This window comes from Crocuta crocuta, unplaced genomic scaffold (genome assembly GCF_008692635.1).
Source record: "Crocuta crocuta isolate KB4526 unplaced genomic scaffold, BGI_CrCroc_1.0 scaffold197, whole genome shotgun sequence".
NCBI lineage: Eukaryota > Metazoa > Chordata > Mammalia > Carnivora > Hyaenidae > Crocuta > Crocuta crocuta.
In genome coordinates this window covers 7,250,300-7,271,429 of record NW_027532002.1, presented here as the reverse complement: position 1 = coordinate 7,271,429, position 21,130 = coordinate 7,250,300, and the positions used below count along the sequence as shown (strand labels likewise).

At 41.7% G+C, this 21,130-nt stretch overlaps 1 protein-coding gene and 1 long non-coding RNA gene across 6 annotated transcripts in view; one reads left to right on the top strand and one right to left on the bottom strand.

Moving 5' to 3' along the window:
• The window catches only part of CPVL (carboxypeptidase vitellogenic like), a 117,639-nt gene extending 113,755 nt beyond the window's left edge, over positions 1–3,884 (bottom strand). The window contains exon 1 of the mRNA XM_077775428.1: positions 857–3,884. Within this exon, the coding sequence (XP_077631554.1) occupies positions 857–1,022 (166 nt within the window). The 5' untranslated portion in view covers positions 1,023–3,884. The remainder of the gene's footprint in view (positions 1–856) is intronic.
• LOC144240986 (uncharacterized) overlaps positions 1–21,130 on the top strand; it is a 57,480-nt gene that overhangs the window by 7,179 nt on the left and 29,171 nt on the right. For 4 of the 5 annotated variants that reach the window (XR_013337925.1, XR_013337924.1, XR_013337926.1 and 1 more), the window contains exon 3: positions 16,983–17,589. The exons of the other annotated variant lie outside the window; for it this stretch is intronic. This is a non-coding gene — a long non-coding RNA (uncharacterized LOC144240986). The remainder of the gene's footprint in view (positions 1–16,982; positions 17,590–21,130) is intronic. 5 annotated transcript variants of the gene reach the window in all.

The window sequence follows — 21,130 nt, the reverse complement described above, 5'->3', positions numbered from 1 at the left end:
CTTTAAAAAAAGTTTATTTATTTACTTTTTATTTATGTGTTTATTTATTTAAAGTTTTATTTATTTCTGAGAGAGAGACAGCATGAGCAGGGGAGGAGCAGAGAGAGAGGGAGATACAGAATCTGAAACAGGCTCCAGACTCTGAGCTGTCAGCACAGAGCCTGTGTAGGGCTCAAACCCACGAACGGTGAGATCATGACCTGAGCCCAAGTTGGACGCTCAACCGACTGAGCCACCCAGGCGCCCCTATTTATTTACTTTTGGAGAGAAAGAGCGAGTGAGCAGGGGAGGGGTAGACAGAGATGGAGAGAGAGAATCCCCAGCAGGCTTTGTGCTGTCAGTGCAGAGCCCGATGTGGGGCTCGAACTCACAGTGAAATCATGACCTGAGCCACAATCAAGGGTCGAACACTTGACCGACTGAGCCACCCAGGCGCCCCTAACTCTGGCAAGTAAATCTCATTCTGCTTAATTTTCTTGTATGTGAAATGGGTACAGCACCCTGGATTGTTGGAGTCTATGGAGAATCCTCAGAACCAGTACCTGAAGCATCGTTATGTTCTAAGGTTAGTATTTATTACTGCCCAGCTGGGGACCAGCACTATGCTAGTTTTATGAACAGAAATGTAGGTACTCGACCACTAGATAATCTGTCCCTGACAAACTCTCATTTTAGCTCAAAACTCTGATCATACATGACATCAAATCATTAATATTTGAAATAAAACAGCTGAGTTAAAAAAAATCAGAATGTATTTTGAATCCTGGAAGATAACTGCTAAAAAACAAAACGAAACAAAACAAAACCCAAAACTGTTGAAAATACACCAGTGGTTTTCCGATTTTATTGAACTCACCTTCTTCAAGTTTCCCAGCGTCAATATAGGGAGTAAGAAATAACGGCTCTCCTACGTTTCCCTCGCGTGGTACGGAAACCCGAACATTTTTGTATAAGTTGTGAAAGAGCCCATCGCCACCAGGGTTGAACATGAACACAACCAGCAAAACAATTGCCTTCCACATGGCACCAACCGTCCTCTCTAAGCCTAGATGAAAACAAATGAATCCAAAGGGTAAATATTTACCCAGCCCTTTTACATACAAGACATTCACTTATTTCATTCAAAAAAACATGTATGATGTACAAAAAATAAATATTGCGTGTAAGGGCTCTTTGCTGAGCACCTCGAAGACCATCTGAACAAAACAGACCTAAATCCCTGCTTACCCTGACATCATCAGTCTAAGGGAGAGTAAGGGCTATTCAAGGATTTAGAATCTAATTAGAGAAATGATGTATATTTCTAAAACTGTGGTCTGAAAAGTAAACCCAATACAGGATCAGATAAAAAGTCAAGAAAACAAGGACTTTGGAAGGATCACCAAATGTGTGGTAGAGATGGTTATCTACCGAAGGAAGGCACAGGACTGAGAACACATCTCTGGCCGAGAGAAACTAGGAGGCCTCAACAAGATGAGGTGTGAAGAACAGGTGGGTGGAACCCAGATGGGCTGGAGAAATGGAGAAAGCATCCCTGGTGGGTGGAATAGCTTGAGCAAAAGTGAGATTTCAGTGTCCATGGGCACTTCGCAGAGAAAGTTAGAATAAACAAAGAGGATTTCTGCTTACCTCTTCTGTCTCTTACAAATCACAAACGTTACCTCCAAGAACAAAAAAGAAAGAAGGAAGAAAGGAGAGGTCCTACAACTGTCTTCAGGTCCCTGCCCCTACTGGCAGCTGATAATTCAAGAGCTACGCCTCCAACTCTATGAGCGGTTTTTCAAAGGTCTTCAAATCTGCTGCTTGGATTACTCACCTTGGCTGATAAGACTGATGACTTAAAGTTGATAAGTTCCCTAAATTTGTAAATAAATACATAATTTGTATTTATGATGGGCTTTCCCATGTATTTTTAGCTGATTTGAATACCCTAATAACTCAACCAGGAAATCGAAGATTCATGGCACTAATTTTAGATAAGAAAATCTGGACTCAAAGGAATGCCTTATCCAAGGACATGGTGAACCCAGTCAAGGCAAAAGGTGAGTCAGGGGCAGATGTAGGGTCAGATCTCATCTTTTTCTAAAATTGCGATGTTTTGTTCATCGTGGATTTTTTGGCATTAATTTTCCCCCAAATGTTGCATTAAAACACTATTTATCATGATTATTGAGGTTTTTTTGGCACTCTCTTACATTTTATACCCTAGTCAAGTGCCTCACTTACTTCACCTTAATCCTTAACCCTAAGAATTAGGATCTTATATCCGTGCTATTACATTACTCTACACTACTACTATTTAAGCAAGATCCGAATTCTTAGCTCTAAAGTGTAGCAAATTTTAAAAGCTTTTCAGACACATTTCCTCGTAAGATAAACATTTATAATTATAATGTGATCAAATACATAATTCTTGTCAAGTCTTTTCATGGTTAACTTAATAGAATTTCCCAAGCTTTATGTAAGCAAGCCTAACCAAATACAATATGCAGCTATAAACTGGTTTTGCCTATTATGGGCTATCGTAAGGAACAAAATGAATTTAAAACCTGAAATTAGTCCCAAGAAGCCCAAGGGTAGTGACCACTATGGCACTGATAAAATATATATATTTTTAATATGTGAACTTGTTTTAATATTATAGCTACTTTCAAGGAATACTTGACATCAATAATCTTACTCTCTAACTGGTTCAGGGGAAAAAAAAAAAAGATATGTGGAATTAAAAAAAATACTAAAAAAGCTCTTTAGTAAGACATTTTTTTTTCCTGGTGGCAGAAATAAGGAACTAATCACACCATCTAATTTCTCAATCTTCCTGCTACAAACCAGCTCCCTTTAATGGAAATCATCAATATTTAAATAAGCAGGGTAGTTACAAAGTGTCCCTTGTAAGCAGATGTTGACTCCGATGTTAAAGAAGGAAAGAGGTAAAACTTGCCCTGCTTTAATTGACATAAATCTAATACATAAAAGTAAGAGTTGGGTCAATTTATTAGATCTCATTAACATTTAATCAAATAACTGTTAGAGTCATGGTTGCTCATGTAGGTGAATTAAAACAACATCCTTCAATGCATAATTCTCATTTAACTACCAGAATTCCTGAACTCTGCTTTGGCTGTCATCTATCCTCATGAAAATGAAGGCTATTATCATGAATAAGGAAGTGTTGTTTTTCTTCTTAAATCCTTCTCACATGTTCTTGCTTATACTAAATTAGCCTGGATCTCTTAATGCATTGAACATTTATTGAATACTTTCGAAACAAAAAAATCCTCTACTAGAAGCAATTGCTTAAAGCGGGGAAGAAAAGTATTCACCATACAATTTATCACGTCTATTTGAAATAATATGAAAACATTGCTGCTATTTCCAGTTCAAATATATCATATTGAAGGATTCAGACAAACTGTTCCTCTTAATTGTTAGAAACGTAAAATCTAAGTAAATACAAAGCAATATTGGCAGAATCAAAGAAGCTAAAGGTCAAAAGTATATGATTTGCTAAAACTGTCTCGCTAATCCTTAAATATCACAGTTGGAAGCCATATGTTCAATGTACAATTTTTTAAATATAAACACAGATATTTATCACTGTGTTCCTTAAAATTATAAAACACTATCAACAAGGTAAACAATTTAAGATGAGTAAGTTATTATACACCAAAAGATGGAACTGTACACAGCAATGAAAATGACAAGACTGCTTTGGAAAATGTACTAAAACATCGGGTAAAGAAAAGCAGGCTATTGGATATATGGTAGTCTCTCCTTATTTACTACTTCTTTAAAATTTCTTAATTTTCTACAATAATTAATCTTATAATAAAAAATAGTTTTTGGTTTTGCTTTTGTTAAGATAAAGTGAAGCAACTGATAGATGTGGCAAAAAATAAAAATAAAAAAAGCTTGTTCCTCGTTCCTTGTTACTACCTGGTTATGACCTCTTGCGTTTCCTAGGAATAGGGTTCTGTTTGTTCTTTTAGAATGGACTCTTCTTTCTCTAACATTCTATGGAGATGTGTCTCGTCCTCCTAGAGCCACAGAACCTCAAGACTCAGAGTACACTTTCTCTTTGGTAAATTAGAAGGCTCTGCATAAGTGTGCGATGCTGTTATAATAATAATTACAATTACTATATAGTCTTTAATCCACCCAGGAAAAGAATCCATAACAAGCGTGCATGTAATCGGTATCAGCAAATTATTTGTTGAAGTGATAATGTCTAAATAATGTCTAAGTTGATAGAATAATATCTAAATAATGAATCATGATATGTTAGACAGATATCAGATATTCATGTGGACCAATTCTTTCATCTTGGACATGAGAAAACTGGACACAAAGAAGTGTGTAAGTGACCTGCTTAAGATTTACACCACTGGTGAGAAGTAGGGCCAAGACATAGAGCCGGGATTTATTTGTGGCTCTAAATCCAATCTGTTTTCCACACTCCCATCTTTGGTGACAGTTATATTCAGATATTCTTTTCTTGTCTCAATAGATAATTAACAACCTGTAACAGTAGTAAAAAATAATAATGAATGAACAGAAACATTAATAAGTCAATCTTCCTAGAGAAATTTGATTTCTAGAAACAGTTGACACTAATCCAGCTTCTGCCACCTCATTCACTGACCCTTTGGCAAGAGAGTAACTTCTCTGGGTCCCTTCTCTGGGTTTCATGTGTTGAAACCAATGATTACCTTTCCAAGAACTTTGAGAGCTAGTTGTTCAACAAAGGCACTGTTAAAAATTAAACCATGAAAACTTACCACTAAGTTTTATTGAAAAATATAGGGGCACCTGAGTGGCTCAGTCGGTTAGGTGTCCGACTTTGGCTCAGGTTATGATCTCACGGTTCAGGAGTTCAAGCCCCACATCAGGCTCTGTGCCCACAGCTCAGAGGCTGGAGCCTGTTTCGGATTCTGTGTCTCCCTTTCTCTCTGCTTCCTCCTCATTCTCTGCCTCTCAAAAATAAACATTAAACAATTTTTAAAAATGAAAAATATAATAAATACTCAAAACTCATCACTGCATAACTCTTTATTACATTTTACCATGACTCGGGGTGATGGTTTTTGTATTTGGTGGACAGAGCACATAACGGTTTGTTGAAGTGCATTTCTTTCCAACTCTGTGTTCAAGGACATCTTGTTGGTATTTTGAAATCAGCCATGGGGGTAGTATTTACATCACAGAAATCAGCAAACACCACAAATCAGGGCTTTACCCCTACTCCCCCAGAAACCTGGTTGTTAAATATTTACCCACACATGTTGGTCTCATGTTCCTAATTTGAAAAATGAGCTGGAAACTACTTTCCATCCACCACACTCCAATCCCAATTAAAATGATCAGCAGAAGGGGCACCTGGGTGGTTCAGTCAGTTGAGCATCCGACTATGGCTCAGATCCTGATCTCGCGGTTGGGGAGTTCAAGCCCCACATTGGGCTTGCTGCTGTCAGCCTGTCAGTACAGAGTCTGCTTCGAATCCTATGTCTCCCTCTCTCTGCCCCTCTCCTACTTATGCTTTCCCCCAAATAAATAAACATTAAAAAGAAGAAAAAAAAATGATCAGCAGACGAGACAAAGGGAACAATCCTGCTAAGTTGTCCTCTGTGTTTGGAAGCAACCACTAACACGGTCAGATACCCGAGGCTTCTAGAAAAGAAACCTGAAGAAACCATTGGAAACTATGTTCTATCAATGAAAAAAGAATCAAAAACACAAACTCCAGAATGAGGACAAAGAAGGCAAACGTGTCAAGCAGCCCTCTGTTCTCTTCTCGCCTTCCCACGCCCCTATTTATACTGTAGATTCTTCCAATCAAAGGATGGGAATAAATGTGACAGCTGCAAGAGAGCAGCTGCTTAGATTCCCCTTTTACCTATTTAACTGGCCCCCCACATAATAAAAACATTCCCTAAAACTAACTAACAAAACAGGCCAACTAGTAACAGACATTTCCATGAAACTGGTAACCAAAGAAGAGTACAAGAAAGTGGTTCCTCTACTTTAAAAAGACTGCTTTTTAATTTTTTTTCATGTTTATTATTTGACAGAGTGAAAGAGAGAGAGGAGACAGAGACAGAGGGTGAGCTGGGCAGGAGCAGAGAGAGAGGAAGACATAGAATCCGAAGTAGGCTCCAGGCTCTGAGCTGTCAGCACAGAGCCGAATGCAGAGCTCAAACTCATGAACCATGAGATCATGACCTGAGCCAAAGTTGGAGACTTAACCGACTGAGCCATCCAGGTGCCCCTGTACTTTAAAAAGATTTAAGCACATATCCAGATCATTCAAGCATAACCAAAGCACCTGAATCCTGTAACAAAGTATTTTTATGCAACCCTCAACTTAAATACCAAACCAAATCCCAATTCTAGCTCTTTTGCTAAAGGATTTCCATGCAAACAAATGGTTTATTTATGTGTATAAACAAACCTTTATCTAAATAAACCTTTTTATGAAGAAGGGGTCCACTCCTCACTTTCTGCAAGACATCACTTTAATTTCTTTTTTTTAATGTTTTATTTACTTTTGAGAGAGAGAGAGAGCGTGAGCAGGGGAGGAGCAGAGAGAGAGGGAGACACAGAATCCGAAGCAGGCCCCAGGCTCTGAGCTGTCAGTACAGAGCCCGACGCGGGGCTTGAACCTCGAGCAGTGACCTGAGCTAAAGTCGGACTCTTAACCAACTGAGCCACCCAGGCATCCCTTAATTTCTAAAATTGGTATTTGAAGCACTCTTCTCCCAGAAAGGACATAGCACACGACACATAAGGTGAGAGATAGGCAACCTTCGGCTGAGGGGGCACCAAGAACATGCCTATCTCCTTTTCACAGGACCCCCCCACCCCCCAGGCATCAGACAGGAGTGTCTAGTCTTGCTCATGACTTAGTCATTCCCCTCTCTGCCTTCTACATTTGGACTCACAAGAAAGGGAGATAAACTTGGGTTATGCAGCAGGTGGAGGATAAAAAGAATCAGAAGAGGAGAAAATAATGTTATCTGACACAACAGAAGAGGGCTTTACTGTGAAGTCTCACTCCAGCCGGAAGGAAAATTTGAGTGGGGGTGGCAAGTCAAAAAGCAGACATGTCCCAAAATGCTAATAACAGTTTTGAAACAGAAAGGCATCCTCAGGATCAAAGGCCTCATCATAATAAATATCAGTCATAGCTACCAATCATTGGGCATTCTCTATGTACCCGGAGATGTGCTAATTGCCTTATATTTTTATTTCTCACTTTTGAGGGCCCAGGTACTATTAGTATCCCGTTTTAGAGATGAGAAACTGATCCTCGGGGAATTTGAGTTATTGGCCTAAGTTCACACCACTGAGTGGTAAAACAAGGAGTTAAGGCCAATCCTAATTAGTCTGCAAAGACTATTCCCTAGCTGCAATACCAGCGTCCCCCAAGATGTACTATGTGGGCCAGAGTCCCTCCTCCCTTTTCAGGTAAATTTGGAAATATGACATATTATATCCCTGCAGAATTAAATTATTATGTTGCTGAGAATTTCTGTTGTAAATCAACCTGTTAAAACTTAGCTGGGCATTTCCCAAACCAACCAATTTTTGATCAGGAAAGCCTTTCTATTTTTGTGTAATATCTAAAAAAATTTATGTAACACACTCTGTGATCTTTACTCAACAAAACACAATAGAGGAACCTCTGTATCTTAGGCCCTTCCTGCTCCAGATGACCTCAGAAAAGTGTTTGGGCTAACACTCCAGTTATGGTTAGGAAACATCTCAGGGTGGAACCAGCCTTGAGGAAACAGTGCAAAGGCCCTGAGATGCAAATATGCTTGTTTGTTGTTTGTTGATTGGAGTACAGTGAATGAAGGAGAATGTGGCAGGCACATGATGAGTTCAGAGGGCGGACAGGGCCAAAATATGTAGACTTTTAGCTGTATTCATATTCATTAACGTTAGGGAATCACATGGTCTAAGCAAAATTGTGAAGTGTGAAACCATCACTCTGGCTGCCACCTAGCAAGTGGACGATAGGAGAATAGGGATGGAACCAGGATACCAATTAGGAGGCTCATGTAATATTCCAGGAGAGAGGAAGGCTGGAGCCAGAGAGTGCGGGTGGTGTAAAGTGTGAGCTGCGTTTTGTAAGGAAACCCCCACTGTTTATGAAGGGAAAGAAAAGAAGCAAGGATGACTCCTAAGTTCTTTTGCCCAGAGCAGCTTCACGGATTGTTACAGGTTGAATTTGGTTCCCCGAAAAAGATATGCCGAAGGACCAATCCCCAGCCCCTCAGAATGCGAGCTTACTTGAAAAACACGTCTTTGCAGGTGTAATCAGTTAAATTAGAAAGAGATCACACTGGATTAGGGTGAGACTGTAATGCAATGTAACTGATGTTTAGCAAAGAAACCCAGGGAGGAAAGTGAAAGAAAGAAAAGAAGGAAGGGAGGGAGGGAGGGAGGAAAGAAGCCAGAGAAGACAGCCATGTAACAGTGGGAACCGAGATTGGAGTGATGCATCTACTAGCCAAGAATCACCAAGGTTTGTTGGCAAACACCAAAAGCAAGAAGAGTCAAGGAAGGGTCCCCACTTCCTCTCCTCTTCTACAGTTTTCAGAGGAAACATGGCCCAGGCAATGCACTGATTTTGGACTGCTATATGAGATAATAAATTTTGATGGCTTATGCCCCATAATTTGTGGTACTTTTTATAGAAGCCCTAAGAAACCAGTACATGGAGAATGGGACCAATATCCCACTGGAGGTTGGGAAAACTGTGGAAGGAATCAGGATGGAGAGGATAAACTGAGTCATCAACAATAAAATGAGAAAGAGAAGCTACATTGATTTCTTAAGATACGTGTGGCCTTATTATAAGCCAGGATTTCCCATAGGACCTAGTTCAGTAAAATATTCATAGATATTAAAAGGACAACAGTTTGAGAAATTTTGGGTTAAACAAACTTAAACAGGCTTCCTGGTTCCAGAACATCTCAGAGCCTTTCACTTATTAATGGGCAACATGTGTTTGACTGTGACATATTCTTAGAAAGGCCCTGAATCCAGAGGCTTACATAAGACATACCCAGATGGGACACTAAGTACTAGTTTTTCAAGCCCCCACTTAGCTATTATCAAATAATAAAGCTGGAATTTGAAGCCAGATCTAAGTGATTTCAAAGTCCATGTATCTTCCATGTATCACTGTATAAATCACATAATATAAGAAAATCTGCTTCGGGGCACCTGGGTGGCTTAGTCGGTTTAGTGCCAGACTGCAGCTCAGGTCATGATCTCACGGTTTGTGGGTTCAAGCCCCATGTTGGGCTCTGAGCTGACAGCGCAGAGCCTGGAGCCTGCTTAGGATTCTGTCTCTCCCTCTCTGTCTGCCCCTCCCCTATTGTGCTCTGTCTCTCTCTCTCTCTCAAAAATAAATAATAATTTAAAAAATTTAAAAAAAAAAGAAAATCTGCTTCAATGTAACTTTTGACAAAAGCAGAATCCTAGGTAGACTGTATTATCTCGGCATTCGTAAAACTTACAGGTCCTAAAACTGCAAGTGATTTAAGGGCATGTTTACCTGCAGAGAAGAAAATCACATGCCCAAAGATTGCTCCCTGATGGATTTCTAGTGTGCTTCTGTTGGTTTTGAAAGTAATTTTGTAGTAGTGGCTGAAGCCTTCAGTCCTTCAGGACTCATGGCTAAAGTGCTGTCTTCCAATGAGAAATTCTTTTATTTTTCTGATGCAAATTAGACCTATTCTTTTTAGAATCAGTCCCCTTTTTGCTACCTACTGTGGCTAAATCTCTCAGTTAAAAACTTAAGATGCGCAATGTGGCAAATACAAGGGTAAGACTAGACACAGTGGATGAGAATATTTTCATATGATGATGGTCCTGGGAAATCCTGCAATATTGTCACCTTACCTACCGCTCCCTGAGGTGGCAAGAGACTCTTCCCTGATTCCAAAGGAGAGACTGTTGTTACAGAGAATAACCGCCATGTAATACGCCTTTAGTTGAGTCTAGTACTTTTCTCATCTCTTTCCCACACATTGTTTCATTTGGTCTTCAAAGAAGTTGGTGGCTCTTCAACAGAGGCCCATGCTGATGGAGCCGTTAGTCAGCAGCAGAACTGGGGCAGACTCCCAAGTTCATGGGGCCACCCACTCATTCAATAAATAAATACAGCTGACCCTTGAACACCATGAAGGTCATGAGTGTGAGTGACCCACTGCACAGCTTAAAATCCATGTATCATATTCACTCCCCCATAATCTAATGACTAATAGCCTACTGTTGACTGGGAGCCTCAATGATAATACCAACAGTCAAGTAACCCATATTTTGTACGTTATATGTGTTATATATTATATTATTATAATAAAGAAAGCTACAGAAAAGAAAGTATTATTAAGAAGATCATAAGGAAGAGAAGATACATTTATGTTACTTTACTTATCAAAAAACTCTGCATCTAAGTGGACCTGCGCCGTTCAAACTGCGTATCTTTAGTTCCCACTATGTGTAGACTCTAATGTCGCCGCAGAGAGCCACAGAGAGAAAGTGTCTGCCCTCACGAAGCTTACTCTATGGTGGGAAAGAGCACAAAGGGAGCTATGAAGTCCATCAACTGATGAATGGATGGAGAAGATGCGGTGTATATATACAAGGGAGTACTACTCGGTGATCAAAAAGAATGAAATCTTGCCATTTGCAACCATGTGGACGGAACTAGAGTGTATTACACTAAGCGAAATAAGTCAGAGAAAGACAAATATTATGAGTTCACTCATGTGCGCACTTTGAGAAACACAACAGATGAACATAGGGGGAGGGAAGGAAAAATAAGATAAAAGCAGAGAGAGAGACAAACTGTAAGAGACTCTTAAATACAGAGAACAAACTGAGGGTTGCTGGAGGGGAGGTGGGCAGGTGGGGGCAGGGCTGAGTGGGGGAGGGGCATTAAGGAGGGCACTTGTTGGGATGAGCTCTGGGTGTTCTATGCAAGTGCTGAGTCGCTGGGTTCTGCTCCCGAAACCAATACTACACTGTATGTTAACTAACTTGGATTTAAATAAATATTAAAAAAAAAAAAAAGGAAAGAAAGGAAAATGAAAGCAGGGTAAAGGCTTAGAGACTGATAATGGATCAAGGAGTGATATTATTTTATATCGGATGGTCAGAGAGGGCCCCTGGAAGGAGATGGCCTGTGAGCAGATCTGAAGGACATGAGGGACTTCCGTGTGAAGATCCAGGGAGAAGAGAATTCCTGGCTGGAGGTCGTGATGGCAAAGGCCCTATAACAGGAGGCCAGGACGACGGAAACTAGTGTGGCTGGAGGCCGGCGAGTGAGGGGGAAAGTACAAAGCAGGGCCAGGTATCCAATCATTTGGGGTGTTGAAAGCCAGTATGTGTTTCAGAGGCTCAGTTCTCCCCAGGCCTGATGCTTTGGTCAGCGGTGAGGCCAGCCTCTTGCCTGCCTCTTGCTCATTCCCAGGAGGCTGGGTGGGGAGAGGTGGAAAGGTTTATCTGATGGATAAATCCGGGTAAACTGGGCATGCTGGACTCGACTCTCAGAGCCCTCATAGGAGGCTGTGTTGCTCTCTCTGCACCCAGTCTGGGCTTGTAAATTGCTGGGCAAATCTGCTCAACTCTGGGCTTCAGCGGTAGGAAGTGTATTTGCCCAGAACTAAGAGTTCCAACCCAACCCAGTCTCTCTCAGTACTAAAGATGCTGTTTCAGTCTCCACCTGCCTTGTTCTTTTGTCTCAATTTCTTTAGAACTCAGACAAGGGAAAGGAGGTTGCTATTCTGAGGGCTCCCTCAGAGATGCCAGTAAAATAGAACTTGGACTTTATTCTAAGTGTAACAGGCTGGAATTTTTTCCCACTATACCCCACTGTCTCTATTATCCTGCAAACATTTCATCATATGTATAATTGGAGAAAGGCATCCTTAATAGTATAAGCTTCACGCACATATTCAGAATCTGAAGTCACATACAGTCTGGCTTGCCCACACCAGCCCTGGAAAGTTATGAGAACTGATCAGTGGAAATGATTTTTAAAACTCAAACCAGCCCAACTACCTTCATCCAGGTAACCACAGGACAACAAAGGCATGGGCTATAGCAAGAACAAATAAATACAGAACTGAACCCCCTCATTAGGTATTTTAAAATCAAGTGTGCATAGTATCCAAAGTGGATGCTGTAGAAAAAGCCCACAGATTTGTTCATCTGGTTCTTGAACCATGGAAACACCCTCTATAATTACTTCTGTAGTTTCTGAAGGAAAGACGAAAACAAAAACACAACAACCAAAAAACAAAAACAAAACAAAAGTGTGGTCAGCCTCTTACTTCCTTTCTCACCTCCTTCCACACTGTCTTACCCCAGTCATTAATGATCTTGCTATACCCAAATTCAAAGGTCTCTGCCTTAATTGCTTTCTCTGATACATTTACCATCATCACTAATGGTATCACTAGTTACCACTTTGATAAATTTACCATTGCCTTGCCTTCTGTAATGTGTGCTTTCATGGATCTTCTAGAACATTTTCCTTCATGGTTCCCTCTTCCTCTGCCTGCCCCATAAACATTAGATTTCCCAGGAGTCTATGCTTGATCCATGGCTTATCTCTCTCTCCACATTCTCTCCAGGGTGGTCCCTTCACTCCAAGTGTACCTTCCACTGACACCACTCAAATAACCCCTCTTCCCCAAAGCTGCAGACTCATCCACCCAGCTGTCTGTGGAACATTTTCAACCGATGCCCCATGGGTATACTAAACTCAACTTGTCAAAATGGAACCTAATCCTTCTGGGAAAGCACAGTGAATTGAACACATTTGTTTACTCCTGTTCCCTCATTAACCCGCTCTGAGGTTAAAGACATTTTTTTTTAAGGTACAAATCCCATGGCTGAAGAAAATAGCAAATATAGTTGACCAGAATTTTACTGTTGCTGTTAGATGAAAAGTGAACAGAGTTAGCAGAGAGTGAAAGCAGTATATCAATGAGAAACAAGCCTATTCACGTCACAAAACCACAGAAAAGCAAATGGTAGGTGCCTCCTGAAAAGGCAAGTGGCGGGGGAGTGTGGTGCTAAAAACAAGAGGGACAGATGAAAGTCTATCACAGCGAGTAGAGCCTCAGATCCCCTTGCAGAGGAAGAGACTCATTCTGCATAATTTATTTATTTGTTCTTTGAGATTTAATCTTTGAACAATTAAACCTCAGAAACTCTAGATGTGGGAATATGAAACACAGTAAAAGCTGGGGAAGAGGTGTCCAATTGAAAAATAAGAGAAAGTCAACACAGCGATGTGCCTCTGGCCCCTTGAACACTCATCTCTAAGAAAGTTGGCAGCCAGCACCATATGCCTCTATCCCTCACTCTCTTCAGGAGACTGAAGGACTTTCTCTGGAATACCTGAATCCACAGGGAGAAAAAACATATATATACACATACTGACATGTCCTCCAATAAAATCTCCTGGACGCCATCAATCAATACAAAGGAGCCAGTGGATCGCTGATAAATCCCTTCAATACAATGGAGCTTCAAACCAACAACTTGATTTCTCCCACTATGAAACTAGAGTCAAAGAAGTAGTGGACATTGGAAGAAAACCTTCAATTTGAAAGAAAAGGCAAAATAAATTACTTGAAGAGAAAACAATTAGAAGAATCAAAAACACAAAGAGTAGAATAATGCTTCAATCTATATCTATATCTATCTTTATATATCTTTAAGGAGATAGAAGAGCTTCCATTCATTAAATAATGGAATACTGCCTCAAAAGGAAATGAAGGACAAGAGCATGTTCCTGAAAACTAAAAAGGTGATAGCAATTTTCAGATTTTGATGAAAGAGTGGGATAAGCAAGACCCATAAATCTCCTAGAAAAGACAACTAAAAGAGAAAAGGGGGTTAAAAATAGGAGGAAAAAAAGATAATGAAGAAATTGATTCTGGAATACCAAAGACCGACTAATGGGAGTTCCAGAAAAAGTAGTAAGAAACAACACAGGGGAGGAAATTATCAAAGAGATAATACAAAAATATTTAAGAGATAGAAACATGACTCCCCGATTTAAAGGGACCCCCAAGTTCCTGGATCAAGGGATGAAAAGACACCGAACACATTCCAGAAATAAAGAGACTGTCATTAACCTTCCAGAGAGAGAGAAAGAGATATCACAAAAGAGAATCAAGCACCAAGATGGCACTGAATTTTTCAATAGCAGCTAAAAGATGCTGGGGAAACGTGCCTCTAAAATATGAAGAGGACAGAGGTCCTCAAATTAGAATTGAACACTCAGCCAAACTATCAAACAAATATAAGGAGAAATTAAGAAAACCTTCAGGCAGATATAAGGTTTCCAAAAATGGATTCTTAACATACCACTCCTCAGGAAGCCACTGGTAGATGTGTTCCACCAAAACAGATTAGACAACCAAGAAAGAGAAAGCTGTATGATCTCACTAGCAGGGGAGCTAATGCACAAGAGAAAACCCAGGATGACAGCTATGCCTCAAGCGCCACCAGTACAGGTTGGAACAGTAAGACCAGAANCTCTGTGCTGACAGCTCAGAGCCTGGAGCCTGCTTCGGATTCTGTGGTCTCCCTCCCTCATTCATGCTCTCTCTCTCAAAATAAATAAAACATTAAAAAAAATAAAAATAAAAAGAGTATTATGGCCACAGTGTGAAGATGGATTTAAAGGAAAAGACAGAAAGCACAGTTAATACACTTTACTGTAATCCAGAGTGAAGATGATGAAGCCTAACCAGGTAAGGGCAATGGTAACAGTGTGGACAGGGCAGACTTAAAAATAATTAGAAGGTACAACTACCAGGATCCTGTGAGAGAGGAAATATTGTATGCTGGAATGGAACAGAATCTAGGACGATTCCCAGATCTGGCTTAAATGGCTGGGCAGATGGTGGTGTCATTAACTAAGATCTCTCACTACTCGATTCTGCCATGAATTTCACTAGCATTAGTGCATTAATGTGTGGTGGGTGTGTGTGTGTGTGTGTGTGTGTGTGTGTGTGTGTGTGTAGGGACGAGTGGAAAATCAGACCCCTGAGAAACTGGAAATCAGCACTGCTGGTTAATCACACAGCGATGCTCCCAACAGAACAGTGACAATGTTTCTACCCGCCCAAGGCCACACCGCAGGTGTAAAACGGTTGACAACCCTTTCTCCTGGGGAGTCAGTGCTCTCTTAGCTATGTGTCCTCAGCCTCGCTTTGTTCCTTCCACCCCCCCGAACCAAGACTTCTGAGACAGTAGCTGAACTGCCTTGAATGTCCCCCACCCCTACTTCCCTGATCCATCCTTTGCCTCGCTCAGCACAAGGCCAGACCTTTCAGAAGCCTCTTCCTCTATCCCAGCCTCTTCATTAGAAGTCCTCCTTTGCTGCAGGTAAGCAAATAAAACTAATTTGGTGTCATTATAAGTGAAGTTAGAGAAACCGTAATATCGAGAAGGAAGAGACAATGAAGGTAGAACCTAAGGGGGCAGCTGAGGGCTTTATACATTATTCTGTGACAAGAAAGCAAACCTCCGCCACAATTCCTGAATATACAGTGTTTGATTATGAAAACTGTCAGAAAAGGTGTAACAATTTTACAACTTTAGGTAGGTATACCCCCACCTAAATTCTGTTGTCATTCAACTGGTATTGATTTGGTGCTTACTATTTGCCTGGAGCTATGCTTACCCTCAAAGACATTAAAAAAAAAAAAAAAAAAGGCAGAGTGACGTTAGGGAACAGGAAGGGTGTGGTTTGACCAGGGCCTGGAGTTTGTGATGCGGTCATGTGACTTTGGTCTGTGCAGTTATGTTGGAGTCACCTGGAGGACACTGAATTTCATGGCAGGAAATTTATACTTCATCCTGGTTGCAGTCAGGAGCCTCTGAAGGCATTTAAGGAGGGGAGCGTCTTGTGCTTTAAGCAAGCACATTCTAGGGGGGCCTGGGTGGCTCAGTTGGTTGAGCATCCAACTCGAGATCTCGGCTCAGGTCCTGATCTCAGGGTTGTGAGTTTGAGTTCCGAGCTGAGCCCCACACTGGGCTCCACATTGGATGTGGAACTTACTTAAAAAAAAAAAAAAAAAAGCTCATTTTAGCATCAGTGTTAGGCCAGAGTGGAGAAGGCCTGAAGTGGATCGCAGAGAGCGAAAACAGAATGAATTGCAGAGAGAGAAAAAGGCGAATCAAATCCTATAGTTACACAAAGATATGTCCAGGGGTCTTTTTGAAAGATAAGTAATGGGATGTTGAATCCCAAAAGGAAAGGCCCAGGATGCTTCTTGCTAAAATCACTTTCATTACAATACAAAGGGCTTCCCCTGGACAGATTAGCCTGGAATACAAATCTGGAAAGGTCCATCAGCCAAAGGGTCTTGATAACTGTACAGATTTCCACATGCCAATAAAGCCAGTGTGGTCCACTTTACCGCAAGTATCAAAGTTCTGATTTGGAACAACTTTCTTCAAAGTTACTTTTCAAGTTAGCAAAATACATTCTAGTTGGATTTTTTTTCTTCTTTACATCTCTGTTTTTCCTCACCTCACACACCAAATAGTAAAAAGTTAGTTGTACATTTAAGCGGAGGAGAAAAAAAATGGGGAGGCAGAGGCTTAATAAACTTAAAAAACTTAATAAACTTTAAAAACATTTGCTCGAGGTCACCAACTAACAAAATGCACCGCTGGGATTTGAATCCAAAATGGACCAAAGCCTGTTTTTTCCCATGAGGCGAAGTTGAACTTCAAAGGTATTGGATGCTTCCCACTGGCTCCTAGAAACTTCCCTGCAAGTATTGAAGCCACTTGTCAGGGAGCTTGTCCAGCTATCCTAGTTTCCCCCTAATCCTATAGTCCGGGTCTTTCTCCTGCTTTCCTTCCCTCTATCAGGCCAAATGTCCTTTTGTGGGGCGCTCAGATCGAAGGCATTTCCCTCTTTCCCTCTTTTGCAGCACCCACAAATCAAAACATCCCTAAGAGACGTGCTGAGGGAGCAAGGATGTGTCCTCACTTTGCACCAAGAGTGACCACGCCTTTGCGCCTCAACTGGGAGGGTTCCTGGCCTGAAAGACGCCTGCGTGCAACGGCCTTGGGTGGTGCCAGGAGCCTTCTGGAATGTCCGCCAGTCACGGCGGACCCAGAGCCAAGTGCAAAGCATCCCCAGTTCCCCAACCTGGAAACTACGAGCTGGCCAAGATGATGCTACTTCCCTTCTTGAGCGCAGGGCTCTTGAGATACCTGCCCTGCTCTCCCTGAGTCCCTGTGACACTGTGAGGACCCGCCGCGCGCGCAGTACCACACTCACCTCACTGGAGCCCCCAGGCCCCTGCAGCGGTGGCGGAGGCGGCGAGAAGTGCGACAACCTGCTCCTTACCCTTGCTCATCATGACTAACCCCCGGGACCCCAGCAGCTGGGCGGGCCTCTTGGCGGCCCGCGGGACCTAGACCTTTGGCGCCAAAGGGAGGTTCCCACCCCCTCCTGCCCCCCCTCCCCTGGCTGCCCCTGGGCAGCTCTCCATCCTGGAAGAATCGAGCACTCCCAGAGTGGAATCCGGAAAGGTAACAGACAAAGGTCGGCTGCGGTGCAACTCTGGTTTGTTTCTCCCTTTGTGTGATTTGATTTTCCCTCCTACTGTTTTACAGTTGCTCTTAGAATTTAAACACTGTGTTTAGTAATTATTCCCCACCCTGGTCCTTGCAAACCTGGTGCTTGCAAGCCTGGCGCTTGCACCTGGAAACCAAGTGGTGTTTTACTGCCACTGTTTAAAAAACCCCGCTGCATTCATCCATAGTCCGCATTCCAGTCACTGATTCTAAGAGCTCACGGAACACCAACTTGGCATCAGGTGGTTTTCTGCAGGATCGCATCGAAATCTTACAGCAGCCTGATATGTTCTGTACTAAGATTATCCCCATTTTGCCAGCAAGAAGTTGAGACTTAGAGAAGTCAAGCATCCTGTTCAGGGTCACATCTCCTGTAAGTGACATCAGTAGGTATTTTTAACCTCCTGCAGGTACTGGACGCTGAGCCAGACAAGGGGTGGGGGAGAGAGGGGGAGACAGAGACTAAAACAGTAAGGAGATTACAAGAGCAAGGTAGGACAAAGCACAAGAATGCCATCATTCCCGCATCGAAGTGTCCCCACATGCCCTGTGGTTCAGATGGCTATTTAGATCACCCCAGAAGACCACCTGGCTTTGAATTTTGGCTCTGCTACTGAGCGACTAGTTCTGATCCGTTATTTTAATTTAATTAATTAATTAATTAATGTAATAGTTTATTGTCAAGTTAGCTAACATACAGTGTATACAGTGTAGTCTTGCCTTTGGGAGTAGAGCCCTATAATTTATCACTTACATACAACACCCAGTGCTCATCCCAACAAGTGCCCTCCTCAGTGTCCATCATCCATTTTTCCTACCCCTTCAACACCCGCACCCCGTCAACCCTCAGTTTGTTGTCGGTATTTAAGAATTCCTTATGGTTGACCTCCCTCTCTGTTTGTAACTTATTTTTTTCCCCTTATCCCATGGTCTTCTGTTAAGTTTCTCAGATTCCACATATGAGTGAAACATACAATATCTGTCTTTCTCTGACTGACTTATGTCACTTGCACCAAACAAAGCCACCATGATCCTTTGTGAGGTGACTTGGCCGTTCTTCCCATCAAGAGGTGGAGTCTGTTTTCCGTCATCCCATTCAATCTGGGCTGGCTTTGTACCTAGTTTTGGCCATTAGGATGGGGGCAAATGCTGGTTGCTTCTCAGAAACCAAAACACCTTGCAGCTGCTGCCTTGGGACCATCATGCCAAGAAGCCATTGTGGCTCCCAGAGCGCTAGAGCTAATGTAGAGGAGAACTGAAGCATTCCAGAGGTTTGGGGAGTTATGGGTTTTGGGTAGAGGACATGCAGTGGCCTTAGTCCCATGGATGCCTCACTCTATGTGGAAAAGTACAGCCAGTCAAGGGCCAGAAGAAGGTCTTCTTCTTTTTTTTTTTTAATGTTTATTTATTTTTGAGAGAGACAGTGAGAGCATGAGTGGGGGAGGGGCAGAGAGAGAGGGAGACACAGAATACAAGCAGGCTCCAGGCTCTGAGGTGTCAGCACAGAGCCTGATGTGGGGCTCGAACTCATGAACTGTGAGATCATGACCTGAGCTGAAGTTGAATGCTTAACTGACCGAGCCACCCAGGCGCCCCAGAAGAGGGCCTTCTAAACTGCGGACATTAGGATATAAGGACAACTACTAGCCAAGGAATGCCTTTGCCCAAAATGGAGCCACTTAATGAAAACCAACTTGAATTTTACAGTGCATAAAAAATGAATCATACTTAAGCATACAAATTCAAAATCTGGGTCGCCAAACTTTTCCTGGAGTTTTAACGACTTCAGTGGTATAAATGCTGCAACTTACAAAAACATCATTTCAAAGTTTAATGAAATGTATTTTACATTTATTTAGTTTTGTGAATTATGAGTAATACATTTTTTTTCAGTTTTAATTTTTGTTTCAGTTCCCCTGAGTGAAAAATGGCATACCTTGATTCAAAGGGGGGAAAATGACATCTACTAAAATAATTAAAAGTCAAATAATAGAGTCAAAAGAAGTAAACTTTCAAATGATAGTTTTGTAAGTTTGTGACCTTTATACTTCTGAATTTATTAACGTTCAAAATTGCACTAACATAATTGAAGTACCCCGTATCTGTGGTGGGTCAGGTTTTGTACTAGGTACTGAATACTGAAGATTAGATTAAAAAAAAAAAAAAAGGGCAGGGGGAAGAATAAAGAACTGGTCTTCTTTATTTTTTTTTATAGTTTATTTATTTTTGAGACAGAGAGAGACAGAGCATGAATGGGGGAAGGGCAGAGAGAGAGGGAGACACGGAATTTGAAACAGGCTCTAGGCTCTGAGCTGTCAGCACAGAGCTGGAACACGGGGCTTGAACCCACAAACCGTGAGATCATGACCTGAGCCAAAGTCGGACGCTTAACTAACTGAGCCACCCAGGAGCCCCAGAAGTGGTCTTCTTTAAAAATCCTGAAGTTTAGTTGCAGGGAGGAACCACTTAAATGGATCCCATAATACAATATAATAAGGGCTATAATGGAGGCCTCTAAAAAGTATTGTAGGTGCAGAGAACAGGGACTGAATGACTCTGCCTAAGGGGCCAGGGATATATATCATTCCTGAACTGACATGAAGCTGGGCATTAACAATGAATGGACATTGTCGAGAAAGGGGACAGCACAGGCAGAGAACGTACCACGTGTGAATCAGTGCTGTGTTCTGGGAATGATTGACTGACTGTTCAGAGCTACTTGATATATTCAGGTTTAGCCGTTGGCTAAAACAGACATAGGAAATCAGAGAGGAAAAAACTTGAACGTTGAACTACAAAGACTGATGGCATTCATAGTTGAGGCAACTTTCTTAATGAAATCAACTTCCTTAACAAAATAGGTTAGAACAGAATAGAATGGGTTTATTAGTTTCCTTGGGCTGTGATAGCAAAGTACTAATAAGTGGGTGGTTATAAAGAATAGAAATGCATTGTTTCATGGCTCTGAAGGCTGGAAGTCTGAACCAAGGTGTCTTCAGGGCCATCGTCCCTCTGAAACCTTTAGAGAAAGGATTCTTCTTCCCTCTTCCAGCTTCTAGTAGCCCTAGGTGCCCCTGGGTTTGTGGCAGAATAATTCCTGCCAGAGCCATCTCTTCCTCTATCTTCAAGGATGTCTTCCTATGTCTTTTCACATTATCTTCCTTCCACATGTGTCCCAACTTCCCCTTTATGTAAGGACATCAGGCATATTGGATTAGGACCCACCCTAATGACCTTATTTTAATTTCCTTACCTCTCTGGAGACCCTATTTCCAAACAAGACTACATTCTGAGGTACAGAAAGGAGGAGGGTGAGGACTTCAATGTATCCTTTTTGGAGGACTCAATTCAATCCAGGAAAATTGGAAAGAACATAGCAGCAGCGTAAGTCATGCCTTGTGAAACTTTCTGTTTCAGGGTGTGTGTGTGTGTGTGTGTGTGTGTGTGTGTGTGTGTTAGGTCCTTGTGTTAGTTTCCTTTTGGTAGCCCAACACAT